The 21,266-nt window shown below is 43.9% G+C and overlaps 1 protein-coding gene across 3 annotated transcripts in view; it reads right to left on the bottom strand.

Annotated features, from left to right (window-relative positions):
- Positions 1-672: 672 nt before the first annotated feature.
- Positions 673-21,266, bottom strand: part of SETD3 (SET domain containing 3, actin N3(tau)-histidine methyltransferase) — a 59,389-nt gene continuing 38,795 nt past the window's right edge. For all 3 annotated transcript variants that reach the window (XM_059686170.1, XM_059686165.1, XM_059686161.1), the window contains exons 7-13: positions 14,071-14,129; positions 13,117-13,231; positions 8,511-8,585; positions 7,350-7,516; positions 6,433-6,518; positions 3,261-3,421; positions 673-2,018 (exon numbers count right to left, since the gene is read on the bottom strand). In XM_059686170.1, coding sequence (XP_059542153.1) covers positions 1,566-2,018; positions 3,261-3,421; positions 6,433-6,518; positions 7,350-7,516; positions 8,511-8,585; positions 13,117-13,231; positions 14,071-14,129 — 1,116 coding nt within the window. In that variant the 3' untranslated portion in view covers positions 673-1,565. The remainder of the gene's footprint in view (positions 2,019-3,260; positions 3,422-6,432; positions 6,519-7,349; positions 7,517-8,510; positions 8,586-13,116; positions 13,232-14,070; positions 14,130-21,266) is intronic.

Here is a 21,266-nt window from a genome sequence, read left to right on the forward strand (position 1 = left end):
AACAGCAGTGTGGTGGCTGCCAGGGGGGAGGGGGTGGGGAAGAAGGGAGTCCTAATATAAGGTGACAGGAGATGTGACTGGGTGGTAGGCACACGGCGCAATATACAGATCTTATAACATAGGTTGACCAATCCTCATTCAGAGAGGAAAGCTGCCAGCCAGGCGCGCAGCAGGGCCCTCACCCGCGGAGCTCCGGAAGCGGGTGCACAGCAGACGAAGCAGTGTCTCTGCAGCGTCTTCTTGGGGGAGAAGGGCTGAGACCACCCTGAGACGACCTGTAAGCAGCGATGTTCACCAAGGCAGCATCCTCAAATCACGTGATGGCTTAAAGGAGCATCAGAGTTGATGTGAAATTTATAGTTAAGACTGACATCTGAAAACCGGTGGCTTTCTAGGGATGGATGCGCCCACTCCCCACCCGGACGCCATCCCCAGCCTTTACTTCCCTTACAACTTAGCGTCCTCTTTGTGTTCCTGCCTCTCAGGCCCTCTGTCTGAGCACCTGGCAGCTGGTGAGGCTGGGCACAGGCCTCCATTATCTCCGAACCCCCAGCAAGCACTGCATGGCACTGCTCGGCCTAAATCCCTGCCTGGTGGGCTGCAGGGTGGTTTGCATAAAAGCTCGATTCAAAGAGCCTGTCCCACTCCCAAGAAAAGGAATAGACAAATATATTAATCACATGTTCCTTTTAATAAGGCTTTTTACTCAAAAGTGTAGCTTTGAAAATCTCTAGCTTGTTGTGAAAACCAGAAGCGCCAGGAAGCCACCTCACTCTGAACCTGGTCGCAGAAAACAGCCGCTGGGTTTGCAAACTCCGCTCCCAACACTGGAAATCAAATGCATCACTTTAAGCGCAGGGCCAGCATTGGAAACTAGGAATGATGCATGTCCTACGTTGATTCAAGGAGAAAGGACACATTCTTAATACAGTAAACAAAACACAAAAAGTAAACGAATCTTTAGAAATCACTAGGTGTGTGTATAATTATATAATTAGGGTTATCGTCAACATTTAAAACTATTAAAAATAAGGTTGCCACCTTACCTCTCCTTTTGGTAACGGAGTGTTAAATTTTTAGGGGGAAAAAAGATTCTGCAGACAAGTTTCCAAACCTCAAGCCCGTTCTCGGCTGTACAACTGCACCCCCTTCCCACACGGAGCCCCCAGCCCCCACCACGTCCTGTTTGGCAGGAGGCAGAGCAGCCTCATTCTGGCTGTCATGATGACAGCCCCACAAAAGCACAGCTGAGAGAGGAGCCAATTCTTCCCCAGGAAGAAAACACTTTGCCCACAATGGCTCTGCACAGTCCTCCACGGCACCTCTCTTCCCCCTTCGCTGTCATGGTTTGATAACTTGTTTTGCCTAAAAGCAAGATGGCAATCTTAATCAAAAAGGGAAGCTAGATTTTTTAAATAACTTAAAAAAATTATTTTTATATAAAGCAGCAAAAACACTTTCCTCTCAGCAGAAAAGAAAAAAACACAACAAAAACGTGAAACCAGGGACCACAGCGATGTCAGGGGGCTGTCCATAAATCGGAACGAGCTCCAGGCAGAGCGCCCTCAGAGCTGCTCGCCGACTCCCTCGGTGCTCTCTGAAGGTTCTTTGGCGTCTCCAGTCGCTCTTTTCCTTTCCTCTAGGTCTAAACTTTCCTTTTCTAACCTGGTCCCATTGGGAATAGAGTTTTGGCCACTGATGAGCCCGTTTTCCGCAGCCTTTGCTCGGCTGACAACCTCGGATAGGGTGAGGGCCTCCTGCACGCCAGCCTCCTCCTCCAGGCTGCGCAGGACCAGGGGCAGCCTCGAGTCCGCCCCGCCGCCCTCCAGCAGCCCTGGGTTACTCTCCTCGTACTTGGGCAGCGGCGCCCCCTCCGCCATTTGCTTGCGGTAATGCTCCCGGTTGGCAGCTGCACTCGTCACCGCCTTTTCCAAAATCTCTTTCTCACCCAAGCGCAGCTTGATGGCCATTCTCGCACGAACAGAAAGGTCGTGGTTTTTCAAGAAGGACTTGTCTTCCTAGGAAATGAAAAAGAGCACAATTAATCGCAAGAAGTTTAAAGCAGCAAAACTACAGAGATAGAACGCAGATCAGCTGCTGCTGGGGGTGGGGGGCATGAGGGACATTTTGGGGGTGACACAGGTTTTAGAACTTGACTGTGGAGGTGGCTGCATGATGGTAGACTCACATCATAATGTACACTTCAGCAGGGTGACTGCTGTGTGTGAACTATCTGTATACATAAGAGGCTAATATGCTAAGTGTACAACCATCTGACTGGTTGCTATGATGCGTACTGACCACCAGGGGGCAGATGCTCAATGCAGGCGCTGCTGAGCTGCAGTGACTTGGCAGTGGCGGTTCTCAGGTGACGCACCCCGAAACCAGAAGAGGGAGCCCGATTCTTTGTGGGATCTAGTGATTCCACCTTCAGCCGTGGGTTATGTTGTTGCTGGGGCACACTGTCAGCCCGAATCTGGTTTCCTGCACACTTGCGCTTTCATTCCACACTCTGTACGACAGCAACTTTGCAGAGTGCCCTCTCGCACTCCAGGACCCCTCAGGGGATGTTGGAGAGCCAGTTTCAGGCCGATCCCCACAGGCCAGGCTGAGGGACCCCACCTGCCGGAGGGACCCCGCTCATTCCACAGATGCCCTTGGAGCCACGGTGACACCCCAGGTTCAGCTGGCCAGGGAGGGACGGCTGGAGGTTGGCTCCAGGGCACGTCCGGCCAGTCTTGCCCAGTCCCGCCCAGCCAGCCACCCTCTAATTAATTTCCTTTCAACATGCACAAATCCATGCACCGGGTCACTAGTGCCTCAATAAAGCAGTCATAAAACAGAAAAGAGGGGCCTAACTCAAATGGTGCTTTAACACATGGGACAGAAAACCTCACTTCCGTTTAAAAGGTTCTCTGTCTGGTCTTGTGCAGGAATGAGCCCAGGGCTTGCCCTTGGCTGAATGGATGAATAGGTGAATGAGTGAATGAGAAGCACTTTGAGTTAGTGCCTCAATGGCCAACTCAAAAGCACAGATGAGAGCTTTTAGCTGTTGTATCATGTGAAGTAGAAATCACAGAGAAGTATCAAACCATGTAAACGTGGTCTTCTAATCAACAATGCCTCAATATGATCCTTTCAGTAAGTGTAAACGTGTTAAACAGGAAAAAAGAATTATAGCCATTTACGTGTAGAAGGAGTCTCTTATTAAGCATCTTTTAAAACATGACAAAGCTCAAATCCTCACTCAGTCAAGTTACCTCACTGGTTGTCTTGTATGTTTTTAAAAGAAGCGAGGCTCTATCTTCAAGAAATGTCCAGAGTTTAACCTCGTTGTCCCAGCTCACAGGATACTCAGAGTTACCCAAGGTGAAGATTTTGTCAATAGCATTATCTCCTAGCAAATGGTCCTTCAGTTCTTCTACAAGAAGTACAAACAGCCATCTGTTAGCAGAAGCAGCACTCATTTAAACAAGCAATCCACCTTACAAACAGCTTCTCCAAACATGTCGCTTTCCTGCCACTCGTCAGCCAGGCCTTTCTAGACTCACCAGAGTGAGTGGGAGCTGAGTGTCGGGCAGGAAAACAAGGGGAGGGCTTCCAGCTGGGTCCCCAGGAAGCCTCCATCTTCATGGTGTTTCTGAGGAACACTGAGAGCTTTAGGCAGTCTTATGAGATACTTTTAAAAGACAATCTACAGCAGCATTTGGACAACACCCTTCCTACAAGCCATGAGCTCCGTCACACCAACCGGGCCAAAAAGACATTTAGGTGAACAATGTAAAGAGTGAAAACAAACAACAGCAGAACACGTGGCGAGCCTTCTAAATTATATCTGATCAGGGCTATTCCAATAGTTGACCTGGCCACGCTATTTAGCCCAACTTACAACAAGTAAGCCACAACTGAGAAAAACAAGAAAATGGACTAGAAAAAGCTAGTTAATGAAAAACGTGCGGATGTCCACTTGTCAGGAATTTAACAATTACAAATAAACGCAAGTGAACATCTCAATTTCCTTCAACTATATTTAAGAGGAAAGGACTCAGCAACTGCTCTGAGCAGCTTCTCTCTTGGCACATTATCTTCAAAAGACCAAAACACGCTGTCCTATTCATGCTCAAGAAACCCACCAGCTCCTTATGCAATTATAAGACAGGATCTCTTTCAGAGCAAAATGCCCCACAGCTGTCACTGTTTACAATTCAAATGCAAGGACTTCTGTTGCCAGCAAACCAAACTTTTATCAGTATTAGAGTAATTCCAAGGATACATCAATTGTCTTGACATGACAAACTGTCTATGACTAGAGAGAAATGAAAAAAAATCATATCCAATCTAAAATGATTCAAGTAGTTCCTCTTTTTAAACAAGATAGATGTTAATCTAATGTTCAAAACAGAAATTCATTAAGTCACCTTTATCAGTAAAAGATTGAGACCACTTGGGTTTTTAGATTTTTGAACCTTCAGTTTATATTCTTTTATAAAGTAATGAAAAGCTTTAAAATGTTCCCTTAGTGGTTGTTTTTGGAAGTCCCCAATACTGAGGTTACTGTTTTCGTGTTTGTACGTGACCGGCCCGTGCTACACCTCTGTGCGGGCGAGCTGAGGAGCTCGGCCTTCTCTCTCCGCCCCTTCCGTTTGAACAGTGAGTCTGCACTCATTCCGCATTACTGGAGGGATGAAACCCACCCGAGGGGAAAAGAGGCAGTCACCAGGAGAGGGGTCAGGAACACTCAGGAAATGAACCCAAGGCTCGTGCAGTGGGCTGCCTTCCCGAGCTTTCCTCTGTTAACAGATGCTGGAGCCAGCCCTGTCCTCAGGGGGTTCCTCAGCTTCACCTGCCACTACGGGAGAGAGCACCTGGTCACCCGAGGTGGCCGGCGCCCTTGCTCCTTAGCCTGGCTCCTCCAGGCCCTGGGGGACGAGGACCTCTTCTGTGGATTATGTCATTTGCAAACCAACAGCAGCCATGTGGGATGCCTGGGTGCAGGCTCTGGGATTAGCTGAGTCAGGGTCATCACCTGCTGACAGAGTGGCCAAGTCCCCCGTCCTCTGTGAACTGGCATCTCTACATTAGGCCTGTGGGAACCCTTATCTCTCACCAGGTGACAGCGATTAACATAAAGTATGTGGCACACTCAGTGTCGCTCAGGGCATGCAGTGGGTCATCATGACCATCGCCTCTTCATTATAAATGCCTTTAGTATATAAACTGTGACACTGAACTCTGTACCATTGTATTACATGCAAGAAAAGCCCACAGTAAACCCTTACTCCATTCATTAAACAGAACTGATGAGCCCCTACCTAAGCACGATTACCCAAAGCTCTCACCTGAGTGAGGGTGAGGCTACAGCACCGTGGCTGCGCGAGAGGGACACCTGCCATCCAGCGCCTTGGTGGGTCCTGCAGTCGGTGTCTAAATGGCCTCTCGGTGTTGGGACTGTGTCCTCTCCCTCCATCCTGGGGAAGGCCTGGGCCAGGCAGCACTTCTCCGGGACCCAGACATGAAGTCAGGGAGCTGGGGATGGGCGAGCCCAGTGGTGTCCCCTCCAAGGCCCAATGCCCTTCCCCAGTGCTCAGGCAGCTGTGGGCAGGACACTCACTTGTCGGTTCCGTTAGACGGCCACTAGCTCACTTGCTCCCTCTCTCTCCCTCCCTCCTACCGCTCTGTTTGGCACACACGGGGTTTAAGAGAGTTGACAAGAACAGCAAATACACACAATTAAAAATGAACCCTCAACACCGGAGTATGTGCAGCAGTTTCAGATAAAAAATGGAAAAAAAAAAAACAACCACCACAGTAAGTCAAGCCTCAGTAAGAAACCCCAAAAGACTGTTTTAAGCAAACACTAAACAGATTCTCAATACATATATTTAACTCTTTCTGCGACTGAGGATGGGGTTGGAGGTAAGCACATTTGTGACTGAAGTAGATTGTTTGCGGCGGTATTTACTCTAACCCGACGCCCAGAATTAAAAGGCCTGCTGGTGACTTCAGATCAGAACCCAGAGCTGGTTAGCAAAGAAAGCCCTGTGGCCCACGTAGGCCACTGCTGCCCAGTGACTTCAGAGTGGACTAAGCGCTAACTGCTCTGGGGAACAGAGAGCAGTGCACGGCGAGGGAAGCAGCACTGCCATCTTGGGCAAGAAGCACGTCAACAACTCCCATTTCCAAAAGTAAACTTTCGACACAGCTAAACAATCCAAGATGTTTTAAGTTTTCTTCCAACAAGGTAGAAATTCTTTATGACAAACGAATATTGACAACACATCAAGGATTTAATAAAACATTTACAGAGTAAAGTAGAACTTCTTTCTCCATTGTTGCTATCCTACCTCCTGGCAAAAGGTACTTTAGTTTTCAGCAATTTTATCTTTCATGAATTTTTGGACAAGTGAATATTTTCTTCCTGAAAGGACTTACCTTCGGTCATGCAGAATACTCGGAGAAAAGCCAGCAGCTGGGCAGAGATGGGCGGCTCCGTAAAGTGCAAGGCGAACACGCTGGACCTGACGAAACAGGAAGATCAGTCACCTGCTTGCTCCCAGAGAAGCCCCTGAAGCTGCCATCCCCGTGCCATCCTCAGGAGCGTGGAGCTGGCATGCGTCAGTCCAGCTCCTCGCCTCAACTATGAAGGCCCCTTGCACAGGGGAGGCCGCTGACCGATGAAGACGGCGTGGCCGTCTCTGCTGGCAATTCCTACAATCTAACAGCCTAACCGCAGGTTGCATACAACACACCGAGAGAATTAAGCATACCTGAGGTTCCTAAAAAATGTTAACAATAATTTATGTTGAGTTCACATTTTAATCATGAATCAAATATTGACAAGTTCAATGAAAAAAAGCCTGGATAATCCATTTTCATTAAGAATGGTTCCTCCGTTCCCTGGAGAACTAATGAATCATAATTCTTGTCCTCTTTATCATTTTGCACCTCAAATGCACTAAAATCTTAAAGAATTTAAGTAGAAATTCTTGAAATCACTGAGGATCATGACTTCATTACAGAAACTAATGGTGGCAAAGAATTAAATGAAACAAAATGATCCAGGTCATTAACCTTTTCAAGGTGAAAGACATTAATGATACCAAAGCACTTATTTAACTTAATGAGGATTTCAGGCCACAGGCCCTGGAACTGCCTGTGAGCGCTCCCAGTGACACCATTATGTTTATCGGAGACACTGGGAAGCCACCAGGCATCTCCATGGTGAAAACTTGCTGTGTAATAGGGATACAGGAATTAAGGCAAACTGTAGAGAAGTTCTGTTAACACACATTATGCAGCAGTAAACATTTCAAGCAGCACAGGAAAGAGCTGACCAGTTTTCTACGTACGTGGGGATGCCAGCGCGGGCCAACACCTCAGCCTTCATCGCGTAGAGCCTGTCACTTTTACTCACTCCAAGCTTTATTTTCACTCTGTCGTGTGAATTATTGTCAAAGAAAAAACCACTGTGGATCACAAACTCTGCATTTGACCGAGTGCCATAAAAAATGTAAATCTGAGATGCAGTAAAGAAAAAAATAAAGGGACATAAAAGAAACTTAACATCCATTCTTAACACAGAGCAGGGCAAAGGATCAGTTCTCGTACACTTAAGCTGACTGTACACTAAGGCGACGAGGTAGCTCTGACTGACTCGGCTCCTACACTGTGCACCACCTGTACTAGGGGGAGGCTGCAGCAAGAGGTGCAATTTCCCCAACTTCCCAAACTGTCAGGGAGGCCAGGGCCTTCCTCACAATCCTGTCCCTCTGGGGACAGTAGGACTGTCATTCACCAATGCCCTCTACAATTCACCACGCTCCTCCCCTGCTTTCAATACAAGACTCACTCTAATGGAGTGAGCTTAAAGTGATGTCTGCCAGTAATTCCTATGGCAATTCTGACCTAGCAGGAGGGTCTATTCAGGTTTCTGCAAAGAGTAGATCAGTACTTTGTTGGACAAATAGTCTTCATTTTGTCTCAAATGGAACGTCAATGGTCTACACCAGTCCTGGGTTTTTTGTACTACCTGCTTGGTCATATGACCAGTAGATAGAATGAAGTTATTTGCAGGTGCCTATTCTCAAACGTAGTGAAAGGTATAATCCTGCCCACATTATTAGATAAAAATTCACAGATTCAAGTACAAGAAGATAGATTTTGTACTTCCTGGTTCCTCTGTTTTTACCACTTAAATAGCCTCCTTTTAAAGGTTCTAGTCAACAGAAAAAGAAATAAAAACAATGAAGTTTATAAACTGAAAAATTTGTTCTACTGTCATAACACAAAGTTTGTTTTCAATTGACAACTTTACAAATAATAGGTCAACTATGCAAATAATTTCATTTAAATCTTGTTGTTGTTGTTGTGGATGTACAGGTCTGATGCAAAGCACAATGCGTTTACAACAGCTCCCAAACAGTCCTCAATAGAAGTCCCCCCTTTTCCTGCCCAACACAGCATGAGCTCAGTGCCCACTGGCCCGCCCCCACTCCGGCAGCCGGGCCTACCTGCTCTCCAGCCCGGAAGTCCTGCAGAGCCACACATTCACAGCGGTCGTCCTCCAGGTTGTACCCAGTGGTGATCTGGGGGGACAACAAGGGTCTCTCACTCAGGAGGGTCTTTTTTGGGCAAGTAGAGAATAAAAGCTCCCCACAGGGAATCAAAAGGGTGCATTGTACATGCTTTATAAAGCTGAGCAAAGAACTCCATGGTTAAATTAATACTATTTTCTATAGATTATCACTTGCTCTCAAAAATAAAACAAAACACGTAAACCATTTATTACAAAGTTCCTGCCTTGGAGCCCCACCCCCAGGGGCAATGCTATGGATTTAGGAGCTCATGAGAACTCCATTGACCTGCAAGTACTGTCTCTATCTAATGTCTGGCTTTTATGAAACTGAAGTTGGTTTTCCATAGAGAAAGAATAAGGGAAAAAGAAAAGCTCCATTTCTAACTTATGGGCATAATTTACTCTGAAATTAGAGAAATTAAAATGTTCAGATAAGCACAGGAGAAACAACTTAGTTGTACCCTATTCACTTTCGGCTGAGAGCTACCTTGTGAGAGTTTCTAAGCCCATTACAAATAAATACCAAATCCGCATCTCCCCTTAACCCCTGGGAGGGGGTTCAGGCAACGCCAAGGCCTAGGCCAAGCATGTTAAACTGTGGCTGGCGGGCCGCATGCCAACAAGGCCGTGTGTTTGACATGCTTCACTCAAGTCATAAAGAACTCTGCCCACCTCAGGGGGCGGCATTTTGTTTTCTAATTTTCCTTGGAGTATTTCCTCGTGGGTCAGGCCCCTGCATGACTGAGGGCCTGGCCTGGTTTTGTTTGCAAAACCTTCCAAGTGGCCCCCAATTCCAGTGGCCCTCCAGTCTAAAGCTTTCAGTACTCCACTCCGCCTGTGGAGAACATTCAAACACTCGAGCAAGGCCAGCTTGCGAGGAGCCCCGGGCCTCCCTTCAGCCTTCTACATGCCACTGACCTGCCACACCGGCCAACCTTGTGCTGGGAATTACCCTCTGCTCCAGTTCCTCCCGAGACCCACCCCAGCCTCCTTCTGCAGGCCCAGAGGCCCTGTGCTGATGCCCCGTCACCCACAGCAGGCATTTATCTGCATGCTGGCCCAGCCAGGCAGAGGTGGAGCGCCCCTTCACCTGTGTCTGGGGGCTCAGCACGCTGTACCTAATATCTGACACTGCCTTTGAGAATCCTTCCTTGACGGACAAACCCCAGGCGGAAGAACAGGGCCTTCTTAGGAGTCTGTCCCTCCCCCACCCCTGTCTCCTAGACTGTCTGTAAAGGCTCATTAATTACTTTTGAACTCTTCATTTTGCCCTTAGAGAACCAAAATTCAAGGCAAACAAGTGCTACTTGCTAATAAAGGCACCAACAGTTTGAGTCCAAAATATAAACACCTTGAGTCTAGGGAACAGTATTCTGGGGTCAAAGGCCATGTGACACTCACTGTTAAACTCAACATCCCCGAAGCAATGGGTATTTAACCAGTATCTAGAAATCCTTCACAATGCTGCAAAACCAACAGGAAACAGGAAAGCCATGAGAAATAAACAAAGCCAGGTATTCTGGCAGAAGAGCTCCAGGAAGTTCCTACCCAACATTGAAATCACTTTTCTGACCCCAAACATGACTTTGATAGTAAGGTATGGGATAGGAACTGCCCATCAACTCCAGCCCTGAAGGTCTGGAACTCAGCAGTGTGGGCACACATGGATGCCACAGAGTATGAAGAGACAAGAAGGCAGTCAGGGGAAGCAGGAGGGAGAGGGGAAGGGGAACACGGAAGTAGGGAAGGCCAACAATACATAAAAATGAACAGGCAGAAATACAGAAGACAACAGGACAGGAAGGGAGGCTTATGGAAGGGGCGGTGAGATGATCTTGTGCGGGGTGATTGGAACGGCCTCGCTTGAGGAGTGCTGTGAGGAGTCCTGGAGACATCCCAGGACAGTGGTACAGGCAGAGAGAACAAGCAGGTGCAAAGGCCCTGAGATGGGCACGTGCTGGTGTCTGAGAAACCACAGGGGACTGGGCCTGTGTGTTGGGGGGGTGTAGTGGGGACAGGTTGAGTGGGATGCCTTCTCTGCTACTGGGAAAAGCTGGGCTCATGTGAATCTAAATGTTTTAGATTTTTCAATAGTCAAACAGAAAGACCCTGAAAAAGAGCCTCCCTCAATTCTGCGTGAGTTTCAAGGCTCCTGCACCCTCACTGCAGTCACACAATTCAAATGTCAGGGCCAATTATTCCAACGCAGTACCCACTGGAGCTCACACAGTGGTCTACGCACCACACAGGAGTGTGCTTCTCTGTAAATTCAACAATCTCCAGACAGGAAACCTGCTGCTTCATGAATTCTGAACAAGTCATGCTGAACTTAAAGACATATTATTCCTTACAGCTTAATACAACGTCTCATACACTTGTTGAATTTGTTTCTGCGAGTGGCCAGAGTCCGTTCACGTTCACCAGAGCCTGTGGCAGAGTGATCTGACCAGCCTTCGCCTCGTTTTGCTTCCCATGCTCCTTACTGGCACAGACTTGATCTTCCACTGCTCCCGTGAGCAGGTTTGGAGACATTGTTGGAAGCACACTGCGTTGCTGGGTTACAAATTTCTGTCTATTCCCTCAATGATAGTCAGAACAGACAGACACCAACTGTCAGGATCGACACACACAAAAGAATATCTACTGTCTGAAAAGCCAGCTTTAACTTCAAGTACCTTTTAAAAAGAGATTAACTACTAATACATAGCATACACAATTCTGCAGTGTTAAAATAGATTCTTAAATTCTACCAGACGAAATTTCCCACCAGGTGTACAATTACAATGGGAACAGCTCCACAAAGGTGTAGGTTAACGGCAGGAAAGTGCTAACATGGTGGGTAAACCTTCTGAAGGTGGACAGGTTTTGCCAGGGCTGTGGCGAGGTAAAGACGGTATTTAGAAAAAAATACAGCATGAATAGTTGTCATCAATTTGTTATTTTTGTTTTGAGATAATCTAACTTTTTTCTTTACTTTCAGAGGAAAAAGTGAATAGTTAATCCCGTTTACATGAAAGCAACATAAACACCAGTGTGTATGGGAGTGTGTAAGAGTTCACCTGGCAGTGAAGGTTGGAGATGCACAGGAAGCCCTCACCAGTGACCTGGGAGGGCCCCAGGCAGGGGCCCTGCAGCTGGGTAGGGCCACATTCACAGCACAAGCTTCTGGACTGTTTAACTGGTTTTGTGTGTTTACAATAAAGTGTACTTTTAAAATTTTAGATACAAAAAAAATAAACCGTAATAATCAATCAAGTTCAGGAACCAATGATCTAATAAAATTAAAAAAAAGAAAGAAAAATACTATAGTCAAATATTAAAAGCTATTTGAAAATATTAAAACTTCAGTCTTATGAGCAGTTTAAAACAGCTCTGAAGGGAAAGTAAATACAGAACAAAGAATGTAAAATATTCATTAATGAAAATAAATGGTAAAACATGCTACTATTCCTTAAAATGGATAATTATGTTAAGTATATACAAATTAAGGCAAAAATGTAAGTATAAAGGTGGGACTACTTCGCTACAATTTCAGCGTGTACATGTTGCTAGACCTTTCCCAGGTCAGCAGGAGGGTATGCAATTTTACACATGTGCTCACTATTTTGTGGAATTAAATCTAAAATACTCATTTATAGCATTTTTCCATTCTATTTATAATACTGCTAATAACAAAGAAAGTTGACATTGAAAAAAAATTAACCAAACCAGTATACCAGTATAAGGCTTAAAAATGCAAACTATTCTAAAGTTGATCATATTTCGATGCACTAATATCAGGATCTCTTTCTCAGACACCCATCTCAGCACAGAGAGCCGTCAACTTCGCTGTTACTTGGAATCCAGAGAATGCTGAGAAGCACAGAGCAGCTTCCTCCTTTTGTGCATCGTAATTAACAATCATAAAATTTCTGTTTTCTTCATGTCTCCTACCCAGCACTCCCCAGTCTGATGATGCCAAATGAGTCCTGCAGTCAAGGCCCATGGCCAAGTACACCCCCTCCCACCCCAGCACCAGGAATCCAGTACCGGCTCCCAAACAAAAGCAGGTTAATAATTGGGGCCAAGGATGTGTCAGTGTGTCAGGTGAAGGGAGGGGCAGGAAGGAACCACAGAACCGTACCTAACTGGAGTACAGTCAGCAAAGGAAGAAAACAAGGAACATAAAAGGAAAACAAGGAAGAAAGGTTTTTCAATAAATCAGTATTTTAAAAAGAGTAAGAAGACAGAAACTTGGTTTAGTCTGTGGTTCAATAACATAAGAAAAGTAATGTTTAGGCTAGAATTATGGCTTCACAAATAAATGCAGTTCACTGCGGCTTTCAAAAGTGATGTAAGATTCAAATTCCCGGTCGGTTTTCGGGATTAAGTAAACACAAGGAGAGAAAAATACCGGCCTCTGTTTGTGGGCGGTGGGAGGGGTGTTTGCTCCCTTTGGAGGAGACAATCAGGGGAGAAAACGGTTTGTAGGTGGAATGCCCACTTTCAAGTTTAACCATAATGGCTTCCCTGATTAAGCACAACACCGCGGAGGTCATTACCAGGCCATTGGTGTGATTGCACATGTCCCACAGAGGAATGAGAGCCAGGGTCACCCGGGAACCGTCCTCCGTGGGAATCTGGTTTTGTCGTGTCATCACAGAAGAGACTGCCCACCTGTACCAAGCAGAGAAAAGGTGCATTAGAGTCACGACACTTGAAAGCCCATCCCAGTAGTAACTTGACCAGAAGCTGAGATTTGTCTGACTGCTCACATATCTTTAAAGCTTTCCCTAAGCACCAAAGGTGATGGGTGGGCTTCCTCAACAGCATTTAAAATTAGACCTCGGGCTGAGAGCAGGAAGGGAGAGGTGGAAGGAAAAGGAGCCACAGGGAATCCGGGAGTGAGCCACTAAGGGAGAAGGTTCCCGCCAAGTCCGAGGCCTGGAAGAAGACTCTGGAGGAGGGCCCAGAACAGAGTTCTCCCTGCCCTGGGTCTTCTCTGCCCGTCAAGACGAGCCTCACCCTCTTTTACCCAATGCTGAGTCTGTACCTATTTTAAGCCTCAGTGAAAAGCAAACAATGTAACTCCTTTCTTATCAGAAATCCTTTGAAAATGCTACAAAATGTGGAGGGCTAGTTTTTATTATAGTGTGCAGTGAACTAAATCTTTTGTTCTAAATGAAGACCAAAGCTTTACACTAAAACAGTCTTTTTAAAAGAAAAAAATTCTCACGACCACCCCAAGTATCACTTGGCTGCCTCAACTACTTCCCCACCATTACAGGTGAATAGCAATTTCTCCTCAGCTATTAAAATGCTGACGCCGGTCCCAGCTGTCATTATAACTTCTGAAAGACTGTCTCTGTCTTGAGGTTTTAAATGGCCACACAGGTCACTTCTTGCTGAAGCATTTCTCACTTCCAAGAGCCCAAATTCACTTAGAAACCACCCCCCAACACACACACACACACACACACACACACACACACACACACACACACACCCATACCAACCTGTAGTCCTCATAAGTGAAAGAATCCTTCAAGGGCAGTTTGTTGGCATGAGGATGGGTCTGGGAATTAGAAGTTTTAGAAAGCAGAGGTGAGAAGAGAAAGAGGGAAAACAGAAATCAGTCAGCAGAATTTCATTATTTAGCTGCCTAACAGATCCTAACAAGAGCCAAATGAAGCAGGAGGCGTCCAGCCGCTGCTGAGGGATCATCATGCTATTATGCTCTCATACATCACTGTCAACTTAATTTGTTGTGCCCAGCAGCCGCCATAAATCTGCTTTTTCCTCTTTCCATAGTAGAACCCATGGACATGGCACAAAAATAAAATTTAAGGTGGACTGACTTCACAAAAGGTAGGCACGCCCACTCGACAGAAACCTGGAGCCCACAAAGTCCAGTGTCCATCCGTGCAGACTTCCTTTGTGTCTTGTGCCATAATGTGCTGCACGGCCCTTATGTCTAGATTTCAAATCTCCCCTTACATCAATAAAAGGGACAATTAAAGGCACTCTAATAAATGGAAAGTTCTTTCATTTATCTCTGACTTAAATCATTTGGATGGGAATCAACGTGTTATGTGCAAATGAATCATCTACATGGTAAATGTGGCTCCAGGACAAAAAAATCAGGAAAAATACAGTTTTGTGAAATTACAAAATAAATTTTACAAACAGATTTTTTGAAAAATAGAGATCGGCATATTTAAATTTTACTACTTATTTTTCTGGACAAAAGAACATTTGGTAAAAATATCCAAAACTTCACACTTACGAAAAAATTTTATACATTTCATATTCTCTCTTCACAACACTCCCCTCCCCCGCACCTTAGACCTCGCAAGCACTTAAAAACTTTCTCTCAATTAAGGAATTAAAAGCTGTAACAGTATCATTTTAATCTTCACTTTCAATTACAGTCTGATAGACAGATTGCAGTAAGTGATCAAATGAACAAATGGTGATTTCTGAGATACAAATGAAATTCTGCTATTCTGTGTCTGCACCACTGTTAATGCATGAAGCTCCATGTAGCACGCAGTTTTTACTCTTGACGCATTAGCATCACAAGTGCACAGTAATTTATCATCGCTCACTGTAATGTACTCGCTGGCACCGTATGCAGGACAGTAGGGGATGAGGTAAAAGTGGCTCAAACCGTAAATCAATTAGAAAACAAAAGCTTGTGCTCAGTGCGCAATTTTAGGCAAATTATGTATTACAAAAGGCTGCCAATTGGGTGTTAGCTCCCAGGTGCCCGCTGCTCCCCTCTAATCCCTAGCCCAGTTTTAACCCTTTGGAAGGAAAGTCAACATATAAAAATAGTCACGTAGTTTTTAAGTGTTGTAATAAAAATCAAATTAAAGAAGAAGTTTTAAGTCAATACATAAAATGACGTGCTGCCCTGGGCATTTTCTAGCTCCTCTAGGAATACCAGGAAAGCCTATCTTTGGGATTAAAAAGACCGATGCCACGGTCAACCGACTAAGGTGGGAGAACCTAAGAGACGGATGGGAGCTTCTTCCTCTTCTTGCAACAAACGACAAGCACCGCTATGTCCTGAGTCTGGAAGATGCATTCCACGGAATTACAAAACCGAATCACAAGAGCGCTCAGGTTTTTCCTCATACAAGTACAAATTCAGCAAGAGAACTGTCCCTCTTTCCAAAACTGATTTGATGATTAAACGTACCGCAGAAAACCTCAGAAATTCTGTGGCTAACATTTCCCTTTGCGTACAATGAAATAAAGCCTCCCATCCCCGGCACATCCCATCTCTTTTCAAACTCCAGGAGGTGGGAAAGCATTGTTGCTTTTCTTACTTTAAAATATTTTAATTCACTTAAACTGTGGAATGCACTATGGTATTTTGAAAGTTGGTAAATTCCAATGCTAAATCCCTTAAGTATTCAAAAATTTGATCGCCCCTCCCCAAAAGTTCGACTTATTAAATAGGAGAAAAAATGAAAATTCTCAAAACTGGAATGCTTGGCTGTCAAAACGACTTGAAAAAGAATCTTCCGACACTCAACACTGGAACATCTTAAATAGCTTCGGACAATACAGAAACAATTCAAATGACAGCAACCTCCTTAAGGATGAAAAAGACAAAGCATTCACTCTCCAAAATGTTCCCCTTCCTTTGTATCCATTTCTTACCAAAAATATAAGTTCATGCTCACAGTCCTGATGAAGTTGTAAAGAAAACTCAAGAAAAATGCACAAATGCTTTCTTCAGATTAAGAATATTTTGGCTGTGGGGTTATGTAATATCTTCAGAATCTGTCAGAAATAGCTGTTCTTATCTGCTTAAAAAAATACAGTGTGCCTACTGCACATAATTCTGGTCGAAAAAGCTACCCGCCACAGACGCATGCACCTAACAGTTACACTGAAGCAAAATGTGACAGGACCGAGAAAGGCAAGAAGAGAAAGGCAAATCACTCCCACTTCGCCAGGGCTCTCACTACTGTGGCACGATCGCCACCTACTGGTGTCAGGGTGCACAGGTGACAGTCACGCCAGGGCAAGGTTTATCTAGCATGGCGAGGCTTCAGCTTTACTCCAGCAAATCTGTTTCCAAAAACACCCGCTCTACCTCTTAAAATTATTATGTAATAGTTTTACAAGGATCTTTAAACATTCAAAGATTAGAAATGATCTGCATATGAAAAACATTTAGCTAAAAAAAGAAAAAGAAAAAAGAAAAAAAAAACATTTAGCTCCGAAAAGAAATATTTTCACATATCCTGAAAAAATGAACAAGAAAAATGTCTATTCCGAACACTCTTTGTTGAAGCTCTGGACAGTGATATTTTTTAAAACACTGGACAGAATGATACTGTTGTTGTTGTTGCTTAGAAACCAAGCCTGTGGAAGACCAAGTTAAAGTTTAAAAATATATCTTGTAAAAACTGTCATCTTAACCTGAAGTTACCTGAAAGTTCCTAAAATGTTCATAGATGCTAGTATTTAAGCTCATACTTTAAAGGAAGGATAACTGAATATTCCTGACTTTCTAGAGCAAAATCCTGTAAGGATTTTGTTTATTATGACATACCCTCTCCAGTAGAAGATATTATTAACCTGTACTTCAAAAATAAACATATAAATTAAATCAGAAAACTTCCTCTTCATGGCCAGTTAGCTGGACAGCTGGAATATACAGAGGAGGGATGCAAAGGGGGGTGTCTGGCCGGCAGAGGCGCCAGTGAAGGAGAGATCATGGGGTCTGCCACAGCAAATCCCCTCCACTCCTCACGTGCAGGATGAGAAACTAGCCATGGATTGTCTGCAGCTTTTTAAGCGATTGGCATTTTCACTTTCTTGAGCATTATAAACATTTGCACTTGGAGAAATTAACAATTGCCATAGCTCATAATCAGACTTGAAGCCCTATAGAGTTCACTTTGAAAAGAGGTCCCTCATTTTCTATGCCCAGCCAGGCGCCACTGCAAAGCCCTCCCCACGCCCTTCTCTAGGAGGGATGCAGACGAGGCACAGTAATATTGTACCTAGTACAAAATAATCACTATGTTTGGGAAAGATTAATATCTAAAATCATTTGTTTGGCTTCAATAAAAAGAAGTAATATTGCTAAATATGTAAGTATGACATTTTGAAGAATTTACCATATTGCATGGGTCTGGTAGCTATGCTTAAGGAAATTAAAAAGCACTACAGTCAGCATATTTGATCCTTATTAAAGTTCTGTCTTGAACTATCACTCACATAAAACAAAAATAAACCAAGAAGAAATTTACATAAAACCTATGGATTACAAGAGTTTGAAGATGAAAAAATGAACAATATTCTGGCTTTAAAAAATTGATTTAGCATGCAGCTTCTCTTCATAGTCCCTTGATAAAAATGAAATCTCCCTAACAAACACTTAATAAAACCTGTCAATATCTCTGGAAAGAAAAATGACACAAATGCATTAAGTATTAAATACCCTTGGAAAAAGTCACATATTCCATGAATTTTTGATGTACTATCTTGACATTAATGTAAAACCTTGATATTTATAATTGACAGATATTTAATAAAGTATAGAAGAAGATGGCTGCTCTGCAGCATGCAAATTTTCCAGGTTGATCAGAAATGAGAGATACAGACATGTACTTAAACTAAATAAACAGTTAATATGTGTTACGCAGATCAGCTGCAGTCTTATTTTAAGCTCAGACAACAAACCTCTGTGGAAACCCAAAATGAGAATTCATTATGATGTGAACCCTAATTCAGACACATCTAGATGTGAGAGAGCTTTGAAACAGTAATGTTCTGACCAGGAACAGAACACATTTGAGTTAAAGTTGTTTTTTGGCATCTAACGAAAAGCATTTTTTGAATAATAAAAACACGCACCAATATATAAAGGTATTTCCCAAAATAATTCTCAAAAGAAACACATTTAACCTAAAGAAAGCTTCAAAATTCTCTAAGGGGGAGGGGTAAAAAGGATTAGAATACATAACCAGCCTCTAAGATACACACACACTTCTCATCGAATATGCACTCATTTCTACCTAGACTGAGTCTTATAGGGAAACCAAGTTGAATACATTTAATAATCACCCTCAATGAGGCATTTAAAGATACTAAAAGGAAAGTGGCTCAGTTCATAAAAATGACTCCTAAACACTGTATTTAAAAGAATTTATAGCCTGCTATAATATATAATCAATTGTTAATTTCAACACTATATACAGTAGTTCAGTGACTCAGTAATGGCTCTGTAGTATCAGAATGACAAAACTGTACCTAGTTTGTCTGACAAAAAAACATAACAGTATGCAATTAAAATGTTCTAACTAAACCATGTCTAAGAATGTATTTGGCCTCACTTCTTAAGCATACGTTAAAAGGAACAGCTGGGTTAACTAGCTGTGGACAGGTACACCTAACTCTAGTGATGGTTCCACTTCTTTTTTCTGTAAGGATACAGTCAGTAACAGACCTCAGACTTTTTCTGTGAGGGTGCAGTTATAAGTTTTGGAAATGACCCCATCTCACATAACCAAGACAACTTCGGTGCTTTCAATGCCAGGAGAAATTCCTCCATAGGACAGCCCAGTGGCACCCTCCCCAAAGCACAGTGTAGATCTGGTGTCTCAGCAAATGTTAGGTTCTTTGCAAAGTGGGGAGAGGGCGAGGGGCCCCAGGCAGCTCCACAGAGCCACCGTGAAGGCCTGGATCGCACCACCCACAGAGGAAGGGCTCAGGGATGAGCAGGAGGTACTTCCCTACAAGAAGCTGACTGAGGAGAAGTGGGAGATGGGAAATGAAAGGAAGAAAGCTGACAGCCGACAGGAGACCCAAAGATGGCAGGCAGGAAAAACAGAGCAAAGGCAGAAATAACGGGGGGCAGAAGGAAAATGTGCCCTGAAACACTGGGCCCCCAAGGCAGCTGACAGAAGCAGTGTGTAAGGCAGGCAACACGTTTCTAGGTCAACCAGCCCTTTGCTCATATTTCACTCTCCAAGTGGATGTAACACAGTTTAACATAATGACAAATTGAAAATATCTATTGAATCTAGAATTTAGTTTTGATGACCATAAATCAGAATCAAAGCATGGTTCATGAATTTGGCTCTTGAGAGGAAAAATCAATTTTTAAGACTTTTATATTTAAACACAGATTACATCCAACTCTTCAGGGAATTTTCCATCATAAAGTTCTTTGAATTCACTCAATATAATCAAATAAATACATCGATACACATCACATTTAAATTGTTTGCTTTTCACTTATATATATAATTTTTCTACAACAAGTGTGTATTACTTAATAATAAAAAGTTTTTAACTAAGAAAATGAGATTAGTGGAGAAATATCAGCATGGTTCAATAAATGTATAAAATTACTTTAAGACGAAAGAATTGTTTTCATGGGAAGACACTGAAATCTATAGCCTGCATCCAGTCTAAATTAAATGGAAATTTATGTACTTTCAAAACTCGACTGGTTACTGTTGGTACACCCTGAAGATGGACCATCAGCCAAACTGAGGCATAATCAATCAACATTTTGATTGTCAATTCTTTACTCATTCAACAATATTTACTGTCTCAGAAAAAAGTTGAAGATAGGTTAGGACTAGAAATTCATTCATCCAACTACTGTTTTATTTACTGACTCTCTCTGAAGTGGAAAGCACTCTGGTAGGCACCATGTGACAGGTGCCATGTGACAGGTGGACAGACAGGTGAACATCCTCTAGGGCTATGACATAGGGGCAGCCAGGTAAGTGACTTAAAAAACAGTTGATGCAAGAGGCTACTCAGATCCCCCTCTTCAGGGCCACCTTCTCCAGCCACCCAGGTTACTCTGCTCCATATCCTCCCAGCCCTGGGCGCTTCTTTCCCAGGCTGACCTCAGCTTGTGTATGCGTGCGTGTGTGCGTCCGCACATTCCATTAATGTTCTTCCCCACAGTAGGTATGCTCAGTGAGGCAAGGCCCACATCTCTTTTGACCACCAGGAAATTCCTAATGCCTCGTTTGCAGAGGCATCCAAGTAAGACAAGAAGTACACTTCCCCTGACCTGCTCCCTGTGGTGGAGGAGAGCTGCCACCTGGTGGACGGATTTCCTCTCTCTGGATATGGCCAGAACGATAAGAAAGAATAAAGTGACAACTTTCCACACCACCATGACTCCAAAGGCGATGAGAGGGAGGACCAGGTAATCCAATCACAACCCAGGTAATCTGGTTCCCATATCCCCATCAAGAGCTCTGCCCACTTGGGCACCCCTGGCAGAGAGACTGCCCACAGGCTTCCCCAGAAATAGTTTTTGGTCCTTTTCTTCGTGCTTCCGTCTCTAATGAACAGAATATTTTCCCACTTGCCTAGGGGTCAAAGAATCTTTTTTTTCTCTCTCTCTCTCTCTCTCTTCCCCTTTATCCCAATATATCTTTCAGTACATTTATTTAAAGTAAGCTCTACTCGCCCTAACCGGTTTGGCACAGTGAATAGATCATCAGCCTGCGGACTGAAGGGTTACGGGTTCGATTCTGGTCAAGGGCATGTACCTCGGTTGCAGGCTCGATCCCCATGTGGGAGGCAACCAATTGATGTGTCTCTCTCACATTGATGTTTCTCTCTCTCTCTCTGTCTCTCCTCCTCCATTCTCTCTAAATCTAAAAAAAAAAAAAGGAAAAATATCCTCAAGTGAGGATTAACAAAAAAATAATAA

The sequence above is a fragment of the Myotis daubentonii genome, chromosome 1 (assembly GCF_963259705.1).
Source record: "Myotis daubentonii chromosome 1, mMyoDau2.1, whole genome shotgun sequence".
NCBI classification, from domain to species: domain Eukaryota; kingdom Metazoa; phylum Chordata; class Mammalia; order Chiroptera; family Vespertilionidae; genus Myotis; species Myotis daubentonii.